The 24651-nt window shown below is 41.0% G+C and overlaps 1 protein-coding gene across 3 annotated transcripts in view; it reads right to left on the bottom strand.

Moving 5' to 3' along the window:
- The window catches only part of SEMA4D (semaphorin 4D), a 141383-nt gene that overhangs the window by 34388 nt on the left and 82344 nt on the right, over positions 1–24651 (bottom strand). For 2 of the 3 annotated variants that reach the window (XM_073344910.1, XM_073344909.1), the window contains exon 2: positions 2037–2430. In XM_073344910.1, coding sequence (XP_073201011.1) covers positions 2037–2130 — 94 coding nt within the window. In that variant the 5' untranslated portion in view covers positions 2131–2430. Of the gene's footprint in view, positions 1–2036; positions 2431–11134; positions 11505–24651 lie in introns of those variants that run through there. The other variant, XM_073344911.1, reaches the window with a different exon arrangement.

Below are 24651 nucleotides of genomic sequence, written 5' to 3'. Positions count from 1 at the left end.
ACGGGCAGTAAAGAAAAAATCATGGAAGCCTGTAACTTGACCCTGACTTTTATTAAAAATACCCCTGACAAAATGGGGAGCCTAGCTGTGGGGTCCTCATACTGTATGCAGAGATTGGACAGCTGCCGGGGCAGGTAGGGGCTCATCGCTCCAGGGTCCTGTGTTCCCTGTAAGCTGTGCGCTTGGGCAGCGTGCAGGAGAGATTTAAGTGCCGTGCACAGCTGGCAGCATTTGTTCAGGTGCCCCTCCCCCATGTTGCTCTGTCCTGCAGTTGCTCCTGGGACCCTGCTGGCTGTGCAGGGAGGGAAAGGGAGGGTGTGCTGATGTCAGGGTGTCCCCCTCCCCTGTACCCCATCTCCACAGAGCAGGACAGGGCAGAGGGGACAGCCTGGCTCAGGAGGACTCGGAGCTGCTGCCGTCTGAATGGTGAGTGTCTGAGTGCACTGTTTCTGAGATTTCCCCAGCAACCAGCTCACACAGTCTCTCTGTCTCACTCACAACACACCACACACTTGCTCTCCCCCCACCCCCGAAGTACCCCATTTCCACAGAGCCGGGGAGGGGAGACAACAGGACTCCGGACAGAGCAGGGGAGCTTTCAGTGAGTGTCTTAAAGAAACAGCGCACAGCTTTCCCCAGCAGCCAGCACACACACACACACACAGTCTGTCTCTTTCACACTCACCTCCCAACACATACTTGTATTATTGTTGTAGTTAGTTCTTGGTACTTCCTGTAATGCACATACTCTCTGAAATTTTATTCTTTCAAAGCGTACTGGTCTATGCAGTCCATAATTTTTATTTCTCTTACACTTAAATTTAATTGAGTCCTGAGTTCTAAAATGCCTAATCTGTCCTAGCTGGAGTAATTATCCCTATGGTAACTTTTTAAAAATATATATTATATCTAGGTTTTTTGTTTCTACTGGTGGCACACATAGGCACATACCTCGGGTCACATATCAAAATGTATTCCACACATGAATGGAAAAAATTAGAGGGAACATTGCCGTGGTCCCCTGGCTCAGAGCTCTGGGGTACCCCCGCCACCTGCAGCGGCCAGAAGCTTTGAAGGATCCCCAGCACCCTCAGCGGCTTGGAACTTTGGGGCCCCCGGCACCTGCAGCCACGGGGAGCTGCGGGATCCTCCTGCCACCACGGGTGGCGGGAGGACCCTGCAGCTCCCGGACGACAGGGCTGAATTCATGGAGGTCGCTGGAAGTCATGGGTCCTGTGACTTCTGCAAACTTCTTGAAAAAAAATCGTAGCCTTAGCTATGAAATGTGACAGATAAGGATTTACTCTTTCTTGAAAGGAGGCAGGCACTTTTCCGTAACTCAGTAAATCACATGAGAGAGAAATGACAATAAATTGAACAAAAAATTCCATACTAGTAATATATTATAGATTTTTTTCAGCAAACAAAATCTGAATTAATAGGTTACTTATTAAATGCTCTAAGACACATTTTCCCCTGACTCTGACTTTCCAGAACTTTCTATTGCTGTAATGATGCTTGATAAAAGAAATACATGCAGGTGTCGCCTTATGTACCGTATGAAGACACATCCTAGGAATTTTTCAATTTTTTTCATATCAAGAAGCAAACCAAGAAGTTTTGGCATATTTTTCACAGCATAGAAACAGTCAATTAAACGAACATTTTTATATTGTTCTTTTTCCTCGTAGTGAAGGGTCTAGTCCATGCTTTTCAAAAGTGACTAGTGACTCTAGGTTTCTATTTAGGGTGCTGAAAATGGAACAAATTCAAGGGGCCTGGTATTCACACATTAGCTCTTTCTGAAAATCAGGCCCTAGAATCACTAGTTACTTTTGAAAATGTTAGCCTCGATCATTCATTCAAGTTTCATAATAGCAACAGCTAAGCAAAGTCTCTGTTAAATTGGGGGTTGAGGAGTTAACAAAGAGACTGGCAGGGCCCATATCACATTAATAGTTTTCTGTTACAAAGTGTTTAAAGAAATTACATAGAACACCCACACCCCATTTCACTACTTAAGTCATTGTTCTTACCTCTATGTTCCCAAGTGATCCTTGGTACTGGACCAAATGCTGCTGCTGCTCCAAACAATAAACCCAAAGCTGCATACAAACTAGAGAGAGCCATGGTAAGAGTCCTTGCTCTACGGAAGTTGGAGGATAACTGCAACAATTAATGTTCCTTTTGCGAGGAAATCTCCAGTTCCAAATAGTATGTTACAGGGTAGACATTGCCGAACTTAACGTTGCAATAAATGGGTTGGAAAGATGTTCCCAAGCCTATGCATCCAATAGATTACTTCTCGAAGGTAATACACATTTTCCGGGACGCAGAATACAGAGATTGTTCACACTTTCCACAGTGTTTCTCAGCAATTATTCTGCCTCTTGAGAACATTCTTCTGATTCATCTTAGTAGTAAATGAAACTGCATAGAGGAAAGGGGGTGGAAAAAGAAAAGAGAAGGAAGTGGGTTGAGTTTTCAACAAGATCAATGACTTACAGCCTGTCACGGTTCCTCCCCCACTCTGAACTCTAGGGTACAGATGTGGGGACCTGCATGAAAAACCTCCTAAGCTTATCTTTACCAGCTTAGGTCAAAACTTCCCCAAGGTACAAAATATTACCCCCGTTATCCTTGGACTGGCCGCTACCACCACCAAACTAATACTGGTTACTGGGGAAGAGCTGTTTGGACGCGTCCTTCCCCCCAAAATACTTCCCAAAACCTTGCACCCCACTTCCTGGACAAGGTTTGGTAAAAAGCCTCACCAATTTGCCTAGGTGACTACAGACCCAGACCCTTGGATCTTAAGAACAATGGAAAAGCATTCAGTGTTTTACAAGAAGACTTTTAATAAAAAATAGAAGTAAATAGAAATAAAGAAATCCCCCCTGTAAAATCAGGATGGTAGATATCTTACAGGGTAATTAGATTCAAAAACATAGAGAACCCCTCTAGGCAAAACCTTAAGTTACAAAAAAGATACACAGACAGAAATAGTTATTCTATTCAGCATAATTCTTTTCTCAGCCATTTAAAGAAATCATAATCTAACACATACCTAGCTAGATTACTTACTAAAAGTTCTAAGACTCCATTCCTGTTCTGTCCCTGGCCAAGACTACTACAGACAGACACAGACCCTTTGTTTCTCTCCCTCCTCCCAGCTTTTGAAAGTATCTTGTCTCCTCATTGGTCATTTTGGTCAGGTGCCAGCGAGGTTACCTTTAGCTTCTTAACCCTTTACAGGTGAGAGGAGCTTTCCCCTGGCCAGGAGGGATTTCAAAGGGGTTTACCCTTCCCTTTATATTTATGACACGCCCCCCAAATCTCAGCTAGGGTGAAACACTGGCTGGGATTTCTTCCTGGAGCTCTAGGAAAACAGAGTTAATAAGACACATGCATCTCTAAATATACTAGCAAGTACATAAAGACTAACAATATTTTCCACATCTCAAGGACGATTTTAACCAGTTGATTCTGGGAAACTTTCACGGGAGAGTGCATCAGCCACTTTGTTTGAAGCTCCTGAGATGTGTTGGATGTCGAAATCAAAATCTTGGAGAGCTAAACTCCACCGAAGAAGTTTTTTGTTGGTTTCCTTGACGGTGTGAAGCCACTTTAGTGCAGCATGGTCGGTTTGCAGGTGGAACCGCCGTCCCCAAACATATGGGCGTAGCTTTTCCAGAGCGTAGACAATGGCATAACATTCTTTTTCAGTGACTGACCAGTTGCTTTCCCTCTCAGACAGTTTTTTGCTGAGAAACACTACAGGGTGGAATTCTTGATCAGGTCCTTTCTGCATTAAAACTGCTCCCACACCACGCTCGGATGCATCTGTGGTTACTAGGAACGGTTTGTCAAAGTCTGGGGCCCTTAGTACAGGGTCAGACATGAGTGTCGCTTTAAGCTTGTTAAAGGCCTTCTGACACTTTCCGGTCCACTGAACAGCATTTGGCTGTTTCTTTTTGGTTAGGTCTGTCAGTGGGGCAGCGATTTGGCTGTAGTGCGGTACAAATCGTCTGTAATAACCGGCCAAGCCTAAGAAGGATTGAACCTGTTTCTTTGACTTTGGGACAGGCCACTTTTGGATAGCATCCACTTTGGCCTGTAGGGGGCTGATAGTTCCTTGACCCACCTGGTGTCCAAGGTAAGTCACTCTGTTTAGGCCTATTTGACACTTCTTAGCCTTAACAGTTAGTCCTGCCTCCCTTATGCGCTCAAGGACTTTTTGTAGATGTTCCAGGTGGTCTGCCCAGGAATCCGAAAATATGGCCACATCGTCAAGGTAGGCGACTGCATATTCTCCTAATCCCCCTAGGAGACCATCTACAAGTCTTTGGAAAGTGGCGGGTGCATTTCGCAGCCCGAAAGGGAGTACATTAAATTCATACAGCCCGAGATGTGTGATGAAGGCTGACCTTTCCTTGGCAGATTCATCTAGCGGTACCTGCCAGTACCCCTTGGTTAAGTCCAAGGTAGAGATGAACTGGGCCCGTCCCAGTTTCTCTAATAGTTCATCGGTGCGTGGCATTGGATAGTTGTCTGGGCGAGTTACAGCATTTAGCTTACGGTAGTCCACGCAAAAACGTATTTCCCCATCTGGTTTGGGAACTAGAACCACTGGAGATGCCCATGCACTTTCAGAGGGGCGGATTACACCCATCTGTAACATATCCTGGATCTCCCGTTCTATAGCAGTTTTAGCTTGAGGAGACACCCGGTAAGGGTGGACCCTAATTGGGTGAGCATTACCTGTGTCAATGGAGTGGTATGCCCGTTCAGTCAGTCCTGGGGTGGCTGAGAACGTTGGCGCGTAGCTAGTGCACAGCTCCTGGATCTGCTGTCGCTGCATACGCCCAAGGGTCATGGAGAGGTTCACCTCTTCCACACCACCAGCACATTTCCCTTCGTAATAGACACCTTCAGGCCACTCAGCGTCGTCTCCTCCCTGGGCTGTAAACTGACAAACCTTTAATTCTCTGGAATAAAAGGGCTTTAGAGAATTAATATGATACACCTTAGGCTTTCGGTTGGAGGTGGGGAATGCTATGAGATAATTAACTGCTCCCAGGCGCTCCTGGACCACGAATGGCCCTTCCCACGATGCTTCCATTTTATGGGCCTGGAGCGCCTTTAAGACCATGACCTGGTCTCCTACTTTGAAGGAACGCTCTCTGGCATGTTTATCATACCAGGCTTTTTGCTCTTTTTGAGCATCCTGTAAGTTTTCTCTAGCAAGGGCTAAAGAGGTTCGGAGGGTGTTTTGTAGGTTGGTTACAAAGTCCAGAATGTTAGTTCCTGGAGAAGGTGTAAATCCCTCCCATTGCTGCTTCACCAACTGCAATGGCCCCTTAACCTCACGGCCATATACAAGTTCAAATGGGGAAAACCCTAAACTGGGATGTGGTACAGCTCTGTAGGCAAAGAGCAACTGCTGCAACACTAGGTCCCAATCATTGGAGTGCTCATTTACGAATTTACGTATCATGGCCCCCAAAGTTCCATTAAACTTCTCCACCATGCCATTTGTTTGATGATGGTAAGGAGTGGCAACCAAGTGATTTACCCCATGAGCTTCCCAAAGGTTTTTCATAGTTCCTGCCAGGAAATTAGTCCCTGCATCTGTGAGGATGTCGGAGGGCCAACCTACCCTGGCAAAAATGTCTGCTAGTGCCTGGCACACACTTTTAGCCCTGGTGTTGCTTAGAGCTACTGCTTCCGGCCATCGGGTGGCAAAATCCATGAAAGTCAGTATGTACTGCTTTCCTCTGGGTGTCTTTTTCGGAAAAGGACCCAGAATATCCACAGCTACTCGCTGAAATGGAACTTCAATGATGGGGAGTGGCTGGAGAGGAGCTTTGACCTGGTCTTGGGGTTTTCCCACTCTTTGGCACACCTCACAAGACTGGACATAGGTAGAAACATCCTTGCCCATTCCCTCCCAGTGGAATGACCCCCCCAAACGGTCTTTGGTCCTGTTCACCCCAGCATGGCCACTAGGGTGATCATGGGCTAAGCTCAAGAGCTTGGCCCGGTATTTAGTTGGAACTACCAACTGTCTCTGAGGATGCCAGTCTTCCTGGTGTCCCCCAGAAAGAGTTTTCTTGTATAAAAGTCCTCTTTCTACAACAAACCTGGATCGATTAGAAGAGCTGAGAGGCGGTGGGTTGCTCCGTGCCGCCGTCCACGCTCTCTGGAGGCTTTCATCTGCTTCCTGTTTGGTCTGGAACTGTTCCCTTGATGCTGGAGACATCAGTTCCTCATTGGATTGGGGACCTAGGCTTGGTCCCTCTGGAAGCGATATAAGGGATGGAGCTGTTTCTGTTGACTGTGAACCGCTCTCCGCTGGTGCACTATGTTGGGATTCAGGCTCCGGCTGAGCCTCTTGTGTAGGGTTATCGGCTGCTGCCAGTTCAGGTTCGGTGGGGCCCTCTGGTGTTGAGGTTGCAAGTACTGGATTCAGTGCTGACACGGGGTCTGGTGTTGGTTGTTCGGCTGGTTCCGGTTCTGGGACTGGTTCCGTCTGGGTCTCTGGGACTGGATCCACTACTGCTGTTGCAGACATTGGCCTGGGGTCCAGGTCCATCACCTCTGACTGGGTCCTGATAGAAGTTTCCGGAACAGAGCTAGGCCTCACGGCTTGTTTAGCCTGGCTGCGGGTGACCATTCCCACCCTCTTGGCCTGCTTCACATGATTGGCCAAGTCTTCCCCCAACAGCATGGGGATGGGATAATCATCATAGACTGCAAAAGTCCACAGTCCTGACCAGCCCTTGTACTGGACAGGCAACTTGGCTGTAGGCAAATTGAAAGAGTTGGACTTGAAGGGTTGAATCGTCACTTGGATCTCTGGGTTGATTAAATTGGGGTCCACTAAGGAAGCATGGATAGCTGACACTTGTGCTCCGGTGTCCCTCCACGCGGTGACCTTCTTCCCGCCCACACTCACAGTTTCCCTCCGCTCCAAGGGTATCTGGGAGGTATCTGGGCCTGTGGACCTCTGGTGTGATTCCGGTGCAATGAACTGTAATCTGTTGGGGTTCTTGGGGCAGTTGGCCTTTACATGCCCCAGCTCGTTACACTTAAAACACTGTCCAGCTGACGGGTCACCGGGGCGAGGAGGGTTGCTGGAGAACGGGGTGGTGGGACGATAAGGGGTCTGGAGGGTTCTTTGGGAGGTAGGTGGGGCTTTGGGCGGCCCCCGGTAATAGGGTGTGGTCTGGGGTGGTCCCTTCTGGTCTCCGCTCCAACTGCGACCAGTTTGCTTCTTCTCTGCCACCTCCACCCATCTGGCTCCAATCTCTCCTGCCTCAATTACAGTTTTGGGTTTCCCATCTAGGATGTATCTTTCTATTTCCTCAGGAACACCCTCTAAGAATTGTTCCATTTGCATTAGGAAGGGCAAATTTACTGGAGATTCAACACTTGCTCCTGATATCCAGGCATCCCAATGTTTCACAATGTGGTAGGCATGTCGGGTAAATGACATGTCTGGTTTCCACCTTAGGGCTCGGAACCTCCGACGAGACTGCTCGGGTGTTATCCCCATTCTGACTCTCGCCTTGGATTTAAACAGTTCATACTTGTTCATATGTTCTTTAGGCATTTCAGCTGCCACCTCAGCTAAGGGTCCACTGAGCTGCGGCCTCAGCTCTACCATGTATTGGTCAGTAGAGATGTTGTACCCAAGGCAGGCCCTTTCGAAGTTTTCTAAGAAGGCCTCAGTATCATCACCTGCCTTGTAGGTGGGGAACTTTCTGGGATGGGAAGTGGTACCTGGAGAAGGATTGCTAGGGTTTGTTGGTATATTCTGCTGGGCCTTTATCCTCTCCATCTCCTCCACATGCTTCCTTGCCTCCATTTCCCTCTTGTGGGCAGCCTCCTGTACCTCCTTCTCCAGCCGCATGAGTTCTATCTGTCTTTCATGTTCCCTTTGTCTTTCCTCAGCCTGAAATTTGGCTAATTCGAGCTGTAGTCGAGCCGCGGATTTTGCCATTCTAACCTCTCTGTTTTTAACTAACTTTACACCCGAGGTTTAGAAATAAACAAACAAAACTTGGCTGTAAAATTTTGCTGTGCTGGAATAGAATACCTATTCTCTGATAGTGATTGTCAGCCTACAGAAAAAGACAATTCCCTTGTCTCTGCTCTGGGCCCAAATTAAAGTAAAAAACCTCCAACTACTTGGAAACCTGCTTACCCAGCCCAAAGAAAAAAAAAATTCCTTTTCAAACCTGTGCTCCTTGTAGAACGAAAAAAATCAAAATCCTAAAAAAAAAACCCTGCCATTTTTGTCTCCAGGCAAATGGGTAGAGCACACCCGCCCTATTTACTTTTAGGAAGAAAAGAAAAAAAAAAACCTCTGGGTTGGAAGACTGTGAATTTCCCTACAGGAGTTAAGTACCCTGCCTCCAGGCAAAGAAAACCTGCAATTCACAAGATAATCCCCTTTTGTCTCTGCTTGGCCACAAAGCAGAGAGAAACCAAGCTGCTTTCAGTTTCAAAGCTTCTTTCTGGACTTCCTAAAAATTCCTTTTTAAAATCTGTATTTCTAGTTCAAAAAATCTCAACTGGATCTCAAAATGATTTCAGGTTAATCCCACCGCTGTGCCACCATGTCACGGTTCCTCCCCCACTCTGAACTCTAGGGTACAGATGTGGGGACCTGCATGAAAAACCTCCTAAGCTTATCTTTACCAGCTTAGGTCAAAACTTCCCCAAGGTACAAAATATTACCCCCGTTATCCTTGGACTGGCCGCTACCACCACCAAACTAATACTGGTTACTGGGGAAGAGCTGTTTGGACGCGTCCTTCCCCCCAAAATACTTCCCAAAACCTTGCACCCCACTTCCTGGACAAGGTTTGGTAAAAAGCCTCACCAATTTGCCTAGGTGACTACAGACCCAGACCCTTGGATCTTAAGAACAATGGAAAAGCATTCAGTGTTTTACAAGAAGACTTTTAATAAAAAATAGAAGTAAATAGAAATAAAGAAATCCCCCCTGTAAAATCAGGATGGTAGATATCTTACAGGGTAATTAGATTCAAAAACATAGAGAACCCCTCTAGGCAAAACCTTAAGTTACAAAAAAGAGACACAGACAGAAATAGTTATTCTATTCAGCACAATTCTTTTCTCAGCCATTTAAAGAAATCATAATCTAACACGTACCTAGCTAGATTACTTACTAAAAGTTCTAAGACTCCATTCCTGTTCTGTCCCTGGCCAAGACGACTACAGACAGACACAGACCCTTTGTTTCTCTCCCTCCTCCCAGCTTTTGAAAGTATCTTGTCTCCTCATTGGTCATTTTGGTCAGGTGCCAGCGAGGTTACCTTTAGCTTCTTAACCCTTTACAGGTGAGAGGAGCTTTCCCCTGGCCAGGAGGGATTTCAAAGGGGTTTACCCTTCCCTTTATATTTATGACACAGCCACATGGTATTTTTGGCAAGTACTTCAATAGCATTATGCAGAGTTTATAAAAAGAGTAATTTTCACAAATTACATGATTATAAAATTATACTTTATATGATAACCACAGGCAACTATTGACAACAGTAATTTCCATCTACTACCCATATTATAATTCATATTTTGAGGCACATAGTACTGCCATTTATGTAGAGCTGAAAGTCTACTCTGCTTTACATCTTTTCCTGCCTTTAAACGTGGTTGTTTTTTTTTTTTTTTTAAACCCTGCTTTTCTGAAATATAAAAAAATAAATACAATGGTGAGTTTAGCAAATTTATATTTCAACATGTTCTCTTCTGGAATCATGTTGAGACTAGAGCTGACAAAAATGTTTCACCAAACTGTGTTGAAAGAAAACATTTCAAAAAAGTCAAACCATTTTGTTTCAATGTTTTCAAAACACTGATTTTTCAGTTTGAAAACTTTTTTAAAAAATTTCCTTCAATTTTATTTTTTTTTAATTAAAATAATTGAAAATACTTTAATTTGAAATGAAATATTTTTGTTTGACCCAACACACAAAGAATTTAAACTTTTTAATTCACCAAAAATTTTGAAAAAATTTGTTTTCAGTATGAGGCAAATTTGTTTTCCCCATTTTTTCAGAGTTCTCAACAAACCAAAAAAATCCATTATTTGCCCAAAATGAAATGTTTTTGCTCTTTCAATAACCTCAATTTTTTTATGGTCAGTCTACTTCCTACTCAAAAGCTCCAAATCAGTCATCAGAGATGTGTGGATCCAAGACACAAATACAGGGCTAAATTCTCATATCCTCACTCATGTAAGGGTATCATAATACCTTATGCCACAAGCGGTTTCACAGAAGTCAATGTGAGTAAGTGTAACAGGCTGGGCCTTTCTCTAAGATCACACTTGAGTGGTTTCAGAGGCTCTTCTCCCACAGTTCTTTTCCTGCTTTGGAACCGTATTCCAGCCTTTCCAGGATCTCCGGTCTGGGGGTCTTCCACTAACATTCAGTCTCTGAGTTTCCTGTAAAGGTCTGATTTATTTATAGGAGTCCAGTAAGGCTGGACCCCAGGTCAGGGTTTATCTTTGCCCCCTGCCCCACCGTGATCAGCTCTCGGGTCTGTTAAGTCCTTGTGGTCAATGGAGGCTTGTCAGCAACATTTTTAGGGTATTATTAATATTTGGAATCGAACAAACAGGCCAGCATGCCCTTAAGAGACCGTCTTTCTAGCACAATAGTACTTAATAAACCACACATTTTAAAGGCGATTTGTAAAGGTTTTTCTGGTTTTGTTTTTAAATCCCCCTTCAAACGTTAGTTAGATTCCAGAAGAGGAACAAAGCAAATGTAGTTAGCATTTACCACCAGCAAAAAAATCCTGAGAAAATCCTAGCTACAAATATTCTCATTTCCCTGACACAGCAAATTACACTGCAACCAGAACAAAGATTTGAAAAACTCCTTTCCACTTTAAACCTGTATATTCATTCCCTATGTTTATGGTACAGTGGTTGTGATGTCATTCAGTCTGGCAAACAAATGAGTAAGTCTGCAGTTCAGACTTCACGGGATATCAGAGAGATAACTTTCTTAAAATACAGCACTAGCTGTGTTTCTAATAAATTATATACTCCCCCTCTGCCTCCCATCCTTGGAATCGTTCATGTTTAATTACTTACCCTACAGGAACTGCAGGTTTTCAGGATGATTTCCCATATGTATATTCCACGTTTGGTGTGTGTACACGCTATGTACTGGAGACTGATTCTTTTGGTCAGCAGTAACTGTTGTAGCTGTGCCTGAGCCCTGAGTGTCCTTGTGCCTCCAGCTGAGCACATAAAGGGCAGGGCTACCTCAACCATCTCTCAGTTCCTTTACCCCACAAAGTCTGGATGTTATCAGACTCTGTAACAGGAGGGATGGGGGGCAGGTCAGCGAATATATACGTATGGAGCACACATCTTGAAGAATTACAGTAATAGTAAGGTAAGTAATCATTTCTTCTTCTTCCAGAGCTTGCCTATGTAATATCCATTCCACTCGTGCCGATTCCTATGCGGTGATCTAGTCACAGGAGGTGGATACGATGTGCTGCAGTAGAAGTGTTTTAGGGCATTGCTATACTGAGTGGGAACCAGTTTAGTATTTTTATTTCCTGTAATTTAGTAGAAGTGTAAAAAACAGAACAAATATTTTTGTAAAATGGCAAAACATTTTAGTTTCTTTTGGCTCCCCTTCCAGTTGAATGGTAATTTCTTCTTCTATTCTATCACTTAGCTTACTGAAGAGACTTGGTAGGTCCCCAGTCCACATTAATCGGTTTTCCTCTCTCCTCCTCTCTTGTTCTTTCTTTATAATTACATATCACCAATATCACAGGAGCATAGAGGCAATCATTTCTCTCTACCATTTATTTAATAGGCAGCTGAAAATGCAATGACCTATTAACCCTCCTATAATATGAGAGAGAGGTCTCCAGAGTGATACTGTTAGTGTCCTGTAAGCTTATGAGTCCCAAAATAGAATTATTTTAATCCTATGGCCCCATGATGGAAAAGTATTAATGCTTACTAGTTGCCATGGCTACTGTCTTGGGCTATCTCACCTTTCTTAGACTATGAAAAATGACAAGGAAAGTCTGGAACAAACAAACTACATTATCTTCTCAAACTGAGGAAGAATAAAAATTGTCTGGTTGGCTCATTAAGTGCTCATTTTTCAATGTTAACTGAAAAGCCTTCTGGATGCCCGGCAGAAATATGACATTTTATACTCCCTGTGTTGATCTGCAAATGAACCAATCTATAAAAAAATTAAATTTGACTTACAGGACATAGTCTGTTTAGGGCCAACTTGTGACACAATTAAAAATATATATAGGTAGTTTGGTACAAAATATGCTGTACTGAGGGACACAATCCTACAAGGTGGTGTGTATGCTCATCCCCCATTAGTTTCAGTAAAAGCTGGAGCGTGACAGGATCTGGCCAAATCCACCACAGCAAAAATTACAGTATATATTTATATACAATATACACAGAAAATGCCTAGGATTTACCATTTTTGCAGTGTTGAAAATTGTTTGTAGGGGCTAGTTCATTCATACTTGCAGGGAACTTATCCCGAGTGTGCAAGGTTTCAGTATGAGACTGCTTTGATGTAATTCAAGTGAGAGAAAGAAAACAATGCAGAATATACAAAACCAGTGGCCTGATTTTCAAAACTGCTGAGCTACTGCAACTCTCATTGACTTCAATGAGATTGATGAGTGCTCAGCACTTCTGAAAGTTAGGTAATTGTGAAGAGATTTAATCCCAAAAATGAGCCATAATTTGTCCAAAAACAAGTAAATATTAGAAAGAATACATAAAGCAACCTTGAAACCTTAAGTGTACTATCAACTTTAAATATTTAGGCTATGTTCTTCAGGGCAACGAATGTTTCTATGTTCTGTAACACATCTATAAGTTTTCAGTGGCAGATACATTTAAAATAATAATACATGATGTTAAAACATATACTCTGCTGCCAAGAATGTTTTCAGTCATCATTTGGCTGCAATTAATCATGATACAAAGGGCACACTGCCTGTATGATCTCTCCATAATGCTCTATATCAACAGTTGACTGAAATACCACCTTTATACAAGAAAGAAACAATTAACAGAGCACATGGCAGTTTGCCAGGGCACAGCTGGAATTCCAGAGCTGTGAACGTCCCTGTGTTCATCAATAATGCTAGTGCACAGACAGAGAAATAAGAGATGTCAATTTCTGATGCAGCAAAGGAAAAATAGGGAAGTAAAACACCTACTCAAGAGGGCATATGGAATTGGTAGACAAAGCCTCCATGGTTTGAAAATTTTATTACATAAACAATGGAGAGTAAAACAGTAAAGTCTAAAATACAAAAATGGGGAGCTAGATGGCTTAAAATACTGTTATAGAGACAAAGACACATTCACCTCTATGTCACCAGCTTGAACTTGCCACAGGTTAGTAGTGACTGAATGTTAGTATGCTTGGTGGACTGTATGGAATGATTTAGTCTCTCGGGCCATTTTCTGCCAGAGCCATATCCCTACCAAAAAACGAGCACTGCAACAGGCACTATTGTTGGCAGACTTAACAGAGAGACCAACGATGAAATGGGCCTGAAAGAAAAACTGCCTTCGTATCGCTCATGGTGGTCAGGATGGAGGCCCCCAGTAAAATTAAAAGCAGTCATAAACAGGATCTTATTAGTTAAATTTTCTAACAAGCTTAAACTATACCTGCACTGCCTATAAAATACACCCACACCCTACAACAATTCTAAGAGATGCATGATGCAGACTATTCTCAGATTACTTTAAAAGATTCAATATTATAAAGTCCAGAACCTTCTATGCTATCTGTGCAATCCCAAAACATTATGATTTACTGTCATATATAAGGCAAGGAGGGCCTGGGAGCAGTCTTGTTGCAAAACTAGCCCAAGGTTCGTTTACTCTAGCATTTATCTTAGTATTTCTCACCAGTAGTGGGAGCAACAGTGGGAGCGCTGGTGCAAACAAGGTACCAGTGTGTTAAACGCTCATCTAGACCTTCTGTACACAACATGACGATTTAAACACAGCCAGCCAGACAGCCCACAATAGTGCCTCTTGATGGAATTGCAGCACTGAGTAATGCAACAGTGGAAACTGTTAAGGAAAAATACTAGTATGGTCACACTAAATGAGTGAAATGCTACTAGGTAGCATCTGTTAAAACAATGGGCCTCATGATTTTTGATTAAGAAAATACAAAGGGAAGCTTGTAATCCTGGGCCTCATGGAAGCACATCTTTTTTATTTTTATTCAAAGATTATATTACATTTTTGGATAAATAGAAATAAAAGAGGGAAGGAAGGCAAAAAATCTCTATTTGGCAGTGAAATGGGAAAAGAAGCTGGAAACCAAAGGGTGGCATTATCAGAAGTGGTAGAATTTGTATGCAACAACCAAGCTACAGTTTAACAAAAACAACAAAATCCAACACTCTACAAAGCTAATCAGAGGTTCCCAAATTTTGTGATGGGAGTTTAGAGTTCTCCAAACTCCCGGTACAGATATTTGGAAGTCAGGCAGATGGATATGGAACATTTGTTCCTTTTCTTATTTAAAAATATGTTTGACTTAATTATTGTGCTGTAGTTCAGGGGGAGCACCAATAGTTTTTATGTCTAGAGAAATTAGTATGTGCCACCCTAACATACAGCTGGTGGCAGCTGATAGTGCTAGGTAACTTTCATTGTCTGCAAGGGAGAAACATACAAGAAAGGAATGCTTATTTAAAATGTTCATAAGTGACTGGCTTCTCTACATAATACTGGGATTATTGGTTAATATAACATCCTTCAGAATGAAATTATTCTACGGATTGTTGAAACTGGCAGGTCACAAATAGTGAGATGTAAAGACATTCTCCACCCCATAATCAAATGAAGCATATCTTTTAAAAGGCTAGTTAAAAATCCTATTTATTCCCAAATGTAAAATATAACAAACAGGAAGCCTAGGATGATTAGATAATGATTTGTTAGATTCTTTAGTAAATGCTACTGACTCTATTCCATATTAAGTTGAAGAACAAAGAACAAAAACTAAACCGAACAATCTTTGTAAACTATAGAAAAAAATAGGGACTTCTGTGATCCACTTGCTATGCAACAAATAATCTCCACAACTTTGTTCTATGTAAATCCACCTCTCTCCTATCCATTCATCTGAAGTTCTCTCTCTTTGTTATGGCTAATGAAGGACCTGTCTACACCATTTAAAGCATGATGGGCTTCCTATGTGAACCAACATAAAGCCACGTCACAATCTTAGAGAACTGCATTTTAATCCTGAAAGATTCCTAGTCTAAAACCCAATTCCCTAACATGGCTTCGAGTATTTCACAAGCATGCTGCCCCGTTCTTATAGGTGAGAATCAGACATGAAACATGAGACAGAAACATGTTACAACACAATCTATGAACATGGTTATTTTTGCAGTGTAATAGAGTACACTGAGCATTAGGCTTTAAGCGCATTCTGGGGTAGGTATCTATCCGTTGTCTGTAAAACACCATGCATAACTGTGCCACACTATAAATAAATAATAATTTTGAAGTAGCATTCAATTCTGGCAGTTATTAAATTCAATTCTGCTTATTAAATCAACCCTCTGATAAATCTCCTGTGTCCAGAGTTTATTTAATGTGTTCTTCAGGGATAGGGAATTTTTTCCTCAGGTATCTGTATCAAATATTGTTGATATGATACAGGATTTGAGGCCAATAACATGTGCTTCAAATCCAATTCTACTTAGCTGCTATGGGGAATGTTTGCCAGCTACAGCTATGATAATTCAGGTTATAATGAATCTGGAAATGTTCCATCAAATTTTAAACAAGACTTAATTTATTTGTTGAAGACACCTTCCAGGAAAAATGATGTGTCTAACATTAATCCAGCTTCTAATTTATGCTTTCTAATCAAGAAGTAACTTTTCCAATTACATATATTTAATTACAAACACAGCTTGCTCAACTCGATTTGCTTGAAAATTTCAATCAATTTTCAGAATGCATCATAGAAACTGAACTGTGAAAGAGTATACAATAGTTCTGTTAACTGCATCTGATTCACGTTTCTTTCACATTTGATTACATCAGCCTTCACAACATCTGACACTGATGTACATAGTGGTTTTTTGTTTTGTTTAAACACAAATTTATTTTTTTACTATGCATACTGCACTGTGTGTTTCCTTTTCCACTTGAATAATCTTGGAGGATGGAAACAGAACAGTCAGGCTCATATTTGTTTCAGATCAATTTCACTTACAAGGTCTCCTAAACTAGAAAAATACTGAAATGTTTGTGTTGCAAACACTGGATTTAAAGAATCCCTTCAACAAATAAACAATTTCCATTACATTTTTTAATAACCATGAAACAACTTCTCCTTTCTATACTGCACCAAAGATGTGGTCCATTTTGTGACTGATTACTTAATGGAAAGACCATTACTATAAACAGAGTGTTGTAACGTACATGCCAATGTGTAGTTCAAAATTTAACCATCAACATTTAGTGCTACACGGTTGTTATCTCTAACATGGCCATGCAGGGTGTAAGAAAGACAGCAGCTCTAGGTCCCTCCACAGCAAGTGATCTAGGTCCCTCCACAGCAAGTGAGAGGAGAGGGGAGCAAAGCCATGACCGCTCTCCCCAACAGAGGCAAACAGAAGTGGTAGGCACCTTTTTCAGGGCTGCAGTTATTTACTTCTGCCCCTACTACCATCACCATAGACGGAGGGGAGCCACAATTCCCATATACTCTGGGCTGACCCTAAAGGATCACTCTAGCCCATGGGAAGATGATTAGTTTTTCCCTTTACATTTTTATATCTTCTACGTTTGCACCACTGACCCTCACATTGGGCATACGTAGGTAGTTGTTGGCCAGTGAGGTTAAGGGCCTCGAAATGAGCATCTCCTCCAGCCCAACATTAGCTGCCAGGAAATCTTCTCCCAGTCAGCCAGAATGGAGTAAGTAAGTATGGTAGCTTTTGAAGACAACTGAATATAGCAGATTGTTCTTTTCATGATAATTGTTTAATTATATGATTTCATAGAGGCACATTATTGAGGTAAGGGTGAAAAAAATCTCACTAATAATGAAATAATATTTTAAATTAAGTCTATCAATTTAGAACAGTATTCTGAATGCAATGGAGCCGTGGTGAGGATTAATTCCACAGGAGCTTTCATGGACTTTTCTTGTCTAATCACATTTCTATTGGCTGCCTGCCTGTCCAGGAGACATTTGTAGTAATACCATACAAATAAACTGCTATTCATAGTTTGCCAATAGCTATGACACAGTTACACACATTAGCGCACTGGGACTTGAATATCAAATTGACATTCCCATCAATTCCAAAGATTCAAACAAATCCAGGCGTCCCCCTCAGGATCTACCATCTGTTCTAAAATTTTCACAAAAGCCTTAAAACCACAAGATGCAGGGAGTTCCACAGAGATTGTATTATATTTTCAACCTGTTGAAATATTAAATTATATTCTTCTATATCAGCTAAGATTTCAAAGCCCATACTGAAAAATTATTTATTTCGGTAAGTTATTTAAGTATGGTGACTTTTTTTTTAAAAACCCAAAAAGTTACAGTCTGAACAATCATTCTTTGTAAATTTTCAATAAAAACCTCCCAACTAATTATTTTGACAATTGTGACTAAATTATGAAAGGTTAAAGAAAACATCCACTGGATTACAGATGAATGAAAGTATGGAAACAAGTTAAATTCATTATATTCATCTTCAAGGAAACTTTAATTTTACTGTAATTCTTTTACATAAATTGAACATAAATCCTTCAGCATTCTAAAAGGGAAAGTGCTCACACCTCTACTATAAAACAAACTGTATGAAACATTAACCTACTAAAGGTACTTCTGAGAATTTAGGATAACTGACTAAAAATAACTGCACTACCCTCCTCTTTAATATAATTTACCAGTAGAACCTATCACTCATGTGTACTCCTTCCTGTAACTAGCCTTTTGAAACGGCTGCTACTCTGAAACCAATCAAAAGGAAAGAAATTTAGAAGAAAGCCTCCAGACAAGCAGCAGCTCTCCCCATCTTTTATTATTTATTTATTTATTATTTTAAGGTCTGGAACGGTAGCATTCAAACAAAAACATCCACTTTTCTCACCAAAATATAGTTTCCATTCCAGAGGTCGGCTGCTGAAAAACACATATATACTCTTGCTGCTAATGCAAACACTTCACTCGTACAAAAACCAGCCAAACCGCCTCAATATAGTTCAGTCTTATCAGTAAATTTATTTAAACACATACAGAAGCAAACCGCAGGTTAAACAGCCAAATAGTAATGAACTACCACAACTGCATATGCTATCAACAGATTGTTTTCAGAATGAATTCTCATGAATAGCCTGTGTGGTTCAAGAGTTCTAAAATAGAACAAGTCAGTGTATAAAAAGGTGGGTTAGAGCTTCTGAACTGAAATATTGTAATACACATAATTAGCATTTTGTTTTAGTAATGTGGATATCTAACATATCAAAATAATATTTGCTGCTACATCAGTTTCCATCGTTCTACCCTTATGCTGGAATTCTATGACATCTCCTAATTTGGTGCATAACAGGAATGACCAAGAGGCAGAAAGAAAACAAGAATGGTAGAGCAGCAAATGAGCTAGGACTATAAATAAAGATCAATGCAAAAGTAATCTGCCCATTCACTGCTCCTGCAGCTTCTGTTTTCATGGCAGTATCTAGTACCATATCTGCTATGCTGGCTATATTTTAGCTCATATAACTATATCCTGGCCTGCAAAAAACTAAAAGATAGCACTTTGGAGAGGAAATCAGTAGCATCACTCATGGACTTACAAACAACAACTTAAGGTTTTCACATCTACGACTTTCTGTGGACAGCCGTCAGCTTACAGAAATCCTGTGCTTCACCGGTGTTCTTATTAAAAAAAATAAAGATAAGTAAATGATTTGTTTCTGAAAAGGTATTGGGAGCTACTTTAGTCTACTACAATTCAGCAATTTATTTATAGTTCTCCAAACCATTCCTCAAATACTCTTTTTTTTTTTTAAGTCAAAAATTCAACTCTTAAACTGCATGTTGGTGCTCTCTTTTATTGTTTCCACACTGTCATAGATTCCAAGGCCAGAAAGGACCACTGTGGTCACCTAAGTCTGATCTCAAGTATAACATAGGCCATAGAACGGTACCAAAATAATTCCTGGAGCATATTTCTTAGAAAAACATCCAATCTTGTTTTAAAAATTTTCCATGATGGAGAATCCACCATGATTCTGGGTCAATTGTTCCAATGGTTAATTACTGTCGCTGTTAAAAATCTATGCCTTATTTCCAGTCTGAATTTGTCTAGCTTCAACTTCCAACCACTGTTATACCTTGCTCTTATAGACTGAAGAGCCTAATGCTAAATATTTGTTCCCCTTATAGGCACTTATAGACTGTGATCAAGTCACCCCTTAATCTTCTCTTTATTAAGCAAAATCGATTGAGCTCTTTGAGTTTATTGCTATAAGGCATGTTTTCTAATCCTTTAATCATTCTCATGGGTCTTCTCCAAATGCTCTCCAATTTATCAACATCTTTCTTGAATTGTGGGCACCAGAACTGGACACATTATTTAAGCAGTGGCTGCACCAGAGCCAAATATCAAGGTAACATAACCTCTTTACTCCTACTCTAGACACCCCAGTTTATGTACCCCAGGATTGCATTAGCCCTTTGGCCACAGCATCACACTGGGAGGTCATGTTCACCTAATTATCCACTATGACCCCTGAATCTTTTTCAGAGTCACTGCTTCAGAGGATAAAGTCCCCATCCCGTAAGTACTATCTACATGTACTTTATTCCTACAGGTATACATTTACATTTAACTTTATTGAAACACATATGGTTTGCTTGCACCCAGTTTACCAAGCAATCCAAATTGCTATGAATCAGTGACCTGCCATCTTCCTCATTTGCCACTAGCCCAATGTTTGTGTCATCTGCATATCAGTCATGATTTTATGTTTTTTTGCAGGCCATTGATCAAAATATTAAATAGCAGTGAGGCACAAAGTGGTCCCTGTGAGATCCTATTGGAAACATACCTGCTCAATGATGATTCCTCATTTAGACCTATCAGTTGGCCAAGATAAGCTTAATACATAATGCAAAAGAACACACTATCACAACTAATTGCAGCAGAAAGTTCCTGCTCCTAACTAACAAACCACACTTTGTGTTTGGGAGACTGCATCTTCTCATGTGGCCTCAACAATTATCTTATCCTGGTGACTCACAATCATACCTTTCTATTCCCTCAGCCCTATTTTGCATCTCAGCCTGGCTCTGTGACACTTCCTCCTGGTGTCTTGCTCTCAATTTAAATTTAGCATGGCCAAAACTGAGCTCTTTCACTTTCCAGTCCCCATCATTCCCCTGCCTCCCACAAACCTCGAGTAAAGGCTGGTCAGTGAGAGCCCGAAAAAGGACAAATCCTATTCCTGCACTCACACAAAAAACCTTAACTCCAACATTACGTATTTTACCACCACACATTATTTTTATATATATAAACTGTAATATGAAGTTGGAGTTTATCTTGGACATTTGAGAGTTTGTGAGGAAAGGAACACATGCATTATGAATGGTGACCTGTTGGAATTGAAAGAGAGGTTACTGTGGAGCTGAAAAGTCTATGAATGTTCTAATTGCAATAACTGAGTGATAAGCATGAATGCTGAAGTTGGTCTGGATATTAATTGTAGGCTTAACTCGTGATTTCCTTGATTTTTAGTGACTGTGTTGATAGAAAATGTATTTGAGCAACCTGAACTCTTTATTAACAGAGTGGTGTGTTTGGTGATATATATTTATTAAAAACTCCTCTGACAGGGGATTTCATCTTATTTTCTGCCTAAATGAGTGACTAGGATACTAATTAAATTTTAACATACAAGAGTAAATATTAATTCTAACTGTTCACTACAATTTCAGTTAAAGCATACTACTAAGTCTCTCATCACGAAGTCCAGCAAAGAACAAGGATTCCAAGATTACAACTGTCGGGGGGGAGGGGGGGGAAACGGGTGTTGGGGATCCATCCAACACTGAGCAAATGAAAGACCAAATCCAACTTTGCTTCAGATTCCACTTTTAAAATAAAACTGTCATTTTCTGGCCTTATACAAATTGTTTCCCGAAAAACTATGATGAACTAGGGCATGGACACTTTAGAGCAGTCAGCAGATGCTCTTCCAGAAGCAATGTCAGAAAGCATTTTTGTGGTCACTAAGCAATGCACTTCATTAGGACAAAAGATACTGGAGTATCTGTGCACTCAACCACCTACATGTATGAATGCTCGAACAACATATCATCCGCACATTTTAAAAAAATAATATTTCAATCAATACACAGAGAAATACTGTTTCCCTCACCATACACATGCTGTTTATTATTTTGGGAGGTCCTCTGAAGTGTAATCTCATCCTCTCCTTCTTCCAGAGGAAGGGCTTCAAAATAATTTGTTGGTGCTAGTAATAGCAGAGCTGAAAAGTATGTGGAATTATTTTTCTTAAGATGAGGGGAGGGGAAAGAAAGAATTTCCATGTAAATTTAAAGGTACAATATTTTATCAAATACCAAGGGCAGAAAAACTGCTCTACTTCATTCGATAGCTAAGATTCCAGGTTTTTAAATGCTGTACGGTATTATGCCAGTGGTTCCTCAGTTAGTGGACCCTAAATTGTTCACATCCTTCACAGTACGCAAACACACAAACCATTTACTGTGTAGATCAGAGTGCTTTCAGTATCCCAGCATCCAAGACCAGTCTGCCCCGAAGACAACTCTACTGGTAAAGGACATTCTTTTTTGTATTAAAAAAAAATGCACATACCACAATAGCAATAATGAAAAGAAAACAAAAATCCACTTTGAATAAACTGCCTTCCCCCTCCAGGAAAAGCGATATGAAACCAATTTAAGTAGGGGTGGTGAGTAGGCAACAACAAAAAACAATTGGGGATTGGTTCTGGTTTGAACACGGGGTTGGACTAGATGACCTCCTGAGGTCCCTTCCAACTCTGAGATTCTATGATTCTATGAAAAACAAAAATAATCCCACCAAGGAAAAGACCCTGATGAGCCCTCTCTGTTTGAAAAGGTGAAGAGACCTTGAAGTTTCTGATGACTTTTAGAACATGCCTGCAGTAGTGTCAAAAACTCCCTAAAGTCTGGAGTGCCCTCATGGCATTTGTGGAGAGTGAGGGAAGGAGGAGAGTTCAAAAAATAATTTCAACATGAAGTAAAGGAGTGAAGAGTTTTAGTTCCTCAAAGAAAGGACATGTCTCAGACCCAAGTTCAAGGATCCACTTAATATTTTAAAACAGACAACTTAAACCCATGAAGTCAAATTCTCTGCTGGTATAAGTTGGTGTAGCTCCACTGACTTCAAGGGATCCTTGCCATCTTACACTAGCAAAGGATTTAGTTCAGGTTCTTCAAAGAGGTAAGCAATATAACTTACTTTATTTGGCTATATGTAACGGACAAACCTTGCCCTCAGTTCAAAAAAGCTGAACCTTGAAGCAGTATTTTAAAAATGTGATTACAGTCCAAGGATGGAATTTACGTGAGTTCTGTAAGAAACAAACCTCTCACATCCCAAGAAACAAAAAACAAAGGATTGCCTCAAGCTCTAGTGAGTCATGAATGGTCATCCCTAATTCATAAACTTGAGCTAGGTTCATTTAGGCTTGTAAGTACACTGATCTTATACTGTAAGTATACCATCTTATACTGATCACTAAGCATATTTTCCACTATCATGTATTTTCTTTTAAAATTTCTCTCTCATATACTCTGTGTGTGTGTGCGCACGCATACACTCATTCATATATAATTCAATACTAAACTAAGTGAACACAATTGCAGACAACAAATGCTGAAATGTGTGTATACTTACAAGACTTAAAAACACAGTGTTTTCTGTCATGTGTTAATGTATTTGTTCCATTAATGGTAAGTAACATAAATCACTAGAATTACAGAAGAATTATCTGTACCTTTGTGCAAGACTGTGTGTTGATATTAACAATGTGAAGGTCACTTTGTGACCTTCTCACTAATAACTGTGTATCAGAAATCTGTAGTGTGTTTGTACCATACTACCACCTCTCACTTTGTTAAAAAAATACAGGTGCAGATCTTTCAATGTAGGTACTTCAAATTTCAGTCAAATTATGTGAGCATATGGGATTAATAGAAGTTTTGGTTGCTGAACAGGATCCTAGTAATGCCAATGAGACTAACTCCAGCAAAGCCTAACACAGGCTTTTTTCTTATGCTAAACGAAGAGTTTATGCCAGAGAAGAGTCATTATTATAGTTGATGATTAACTTTTTAGAATTTGGCTGGTGCAGCGATCATCACATTATGAAAGGGGAAGGGTAGATGTGAAAGTCAGCTGCACTGGGGAGGTTTTGTCTCAGCAAGTCTGCAGGAAATGTTGACCACTTTAGTTGTAATTTTCTAGTCCATGCATGCCAAGCAAAGGAAGAGAAATAAGAACTTTTCAGCATTACAAAATGTCAGAAGAACCATGACAATATATGGAAACATTAATTGAAGGCACATTTGTGTTCATGTACTTCCTCACAGATATAAAATCGAACAGTGGGATATAAAAAGCTGAGAAGACATCAGAACTGTATACCAGCCACAACTTAGCTCAAGTGGAAATACTGCAATTTGTCAAGTTTCGCTTTCAGGTTAAGAAAGCAGAAGTGTGACTAGGTGCATAACCAACCCATAAGCAAAAATAAATTGTGGTCTAGACAGACCTGTCAAAAAATTCAAATCCATTTACAAAAAATAAACCTATTTTAGTCAACCTGTGGAACTCATTGCCAAGGAAAGTTCTGAAGATCAAAACTATAATAGGGTTCAAAAAAGAACTAGCTAAAATCAGGTAAGATAGGTCCATCAAAGGTTATTAGCCAAGATGGTCAGGAACACAGCCCCATGCTCTGGGTGGCTCTAGTTTCTGACTGCCAGAAGCTGGGAGTGGATGAAAAGCGACAGATCACTCAATGACTGCCTATTCAGTTCATTCCATCTGAAGCACCAGGCACTGGCCACCCTCGGAAGACAGGATACTGGGCTAGATGGACCCACTGGTCTGACCCAGTATGCCCATTCTTATGTTGTTCAAGATTAATTTTTTTAATGGCAAATCAAAAAACTCCACACAATGTAGTGGGTAGATATCTAAAATTTTCAGGATTTATAAACCTTGTAATTTTTAAAACTTAAAGATGCAGCCAATATACCAAGGGTGGCCAAACTGCGACTCCTTTACACTTAAAGTGTGGCTCACGGAACCCCCCACTCTCTGCTGACCAGACTGTGGGGGGGAAGCTTGGGGCTTCTGCCCTGTGGGAATGGGGGGGGGGTCTCAAGGCTTCAGCCCTGCAGGAAGCAACTGCTGGGGCTTGGGGCTTCAGCCTCACAGCAAGGTGGTGGGGCTTCAGCCCTGCAGCAGGGTGGGTGGGGCTCGGGGCTTCTGCCCTGCAGGAAGGGG

The sequence above is a fragment of the Lepidochelys kempii genome, chromosome 5 (genome assembly GCF_965140265.1).
Source record: "Lepidochelys kempii isolate rLepKem1 chromosome 5, rLepKem1.hap2, whole genome shotgun sequence".
Taxonomy (NCBI): Eukaryota; Metazoa; Chordata; order Testudines; family Cheloniidae; genus Lepidochelys; species Lepidochelys kempii.
Note: the sequence above shows the minus strand (reverse complement) of the source record. Positions and strands in the feature narration are given on the sequence as shown.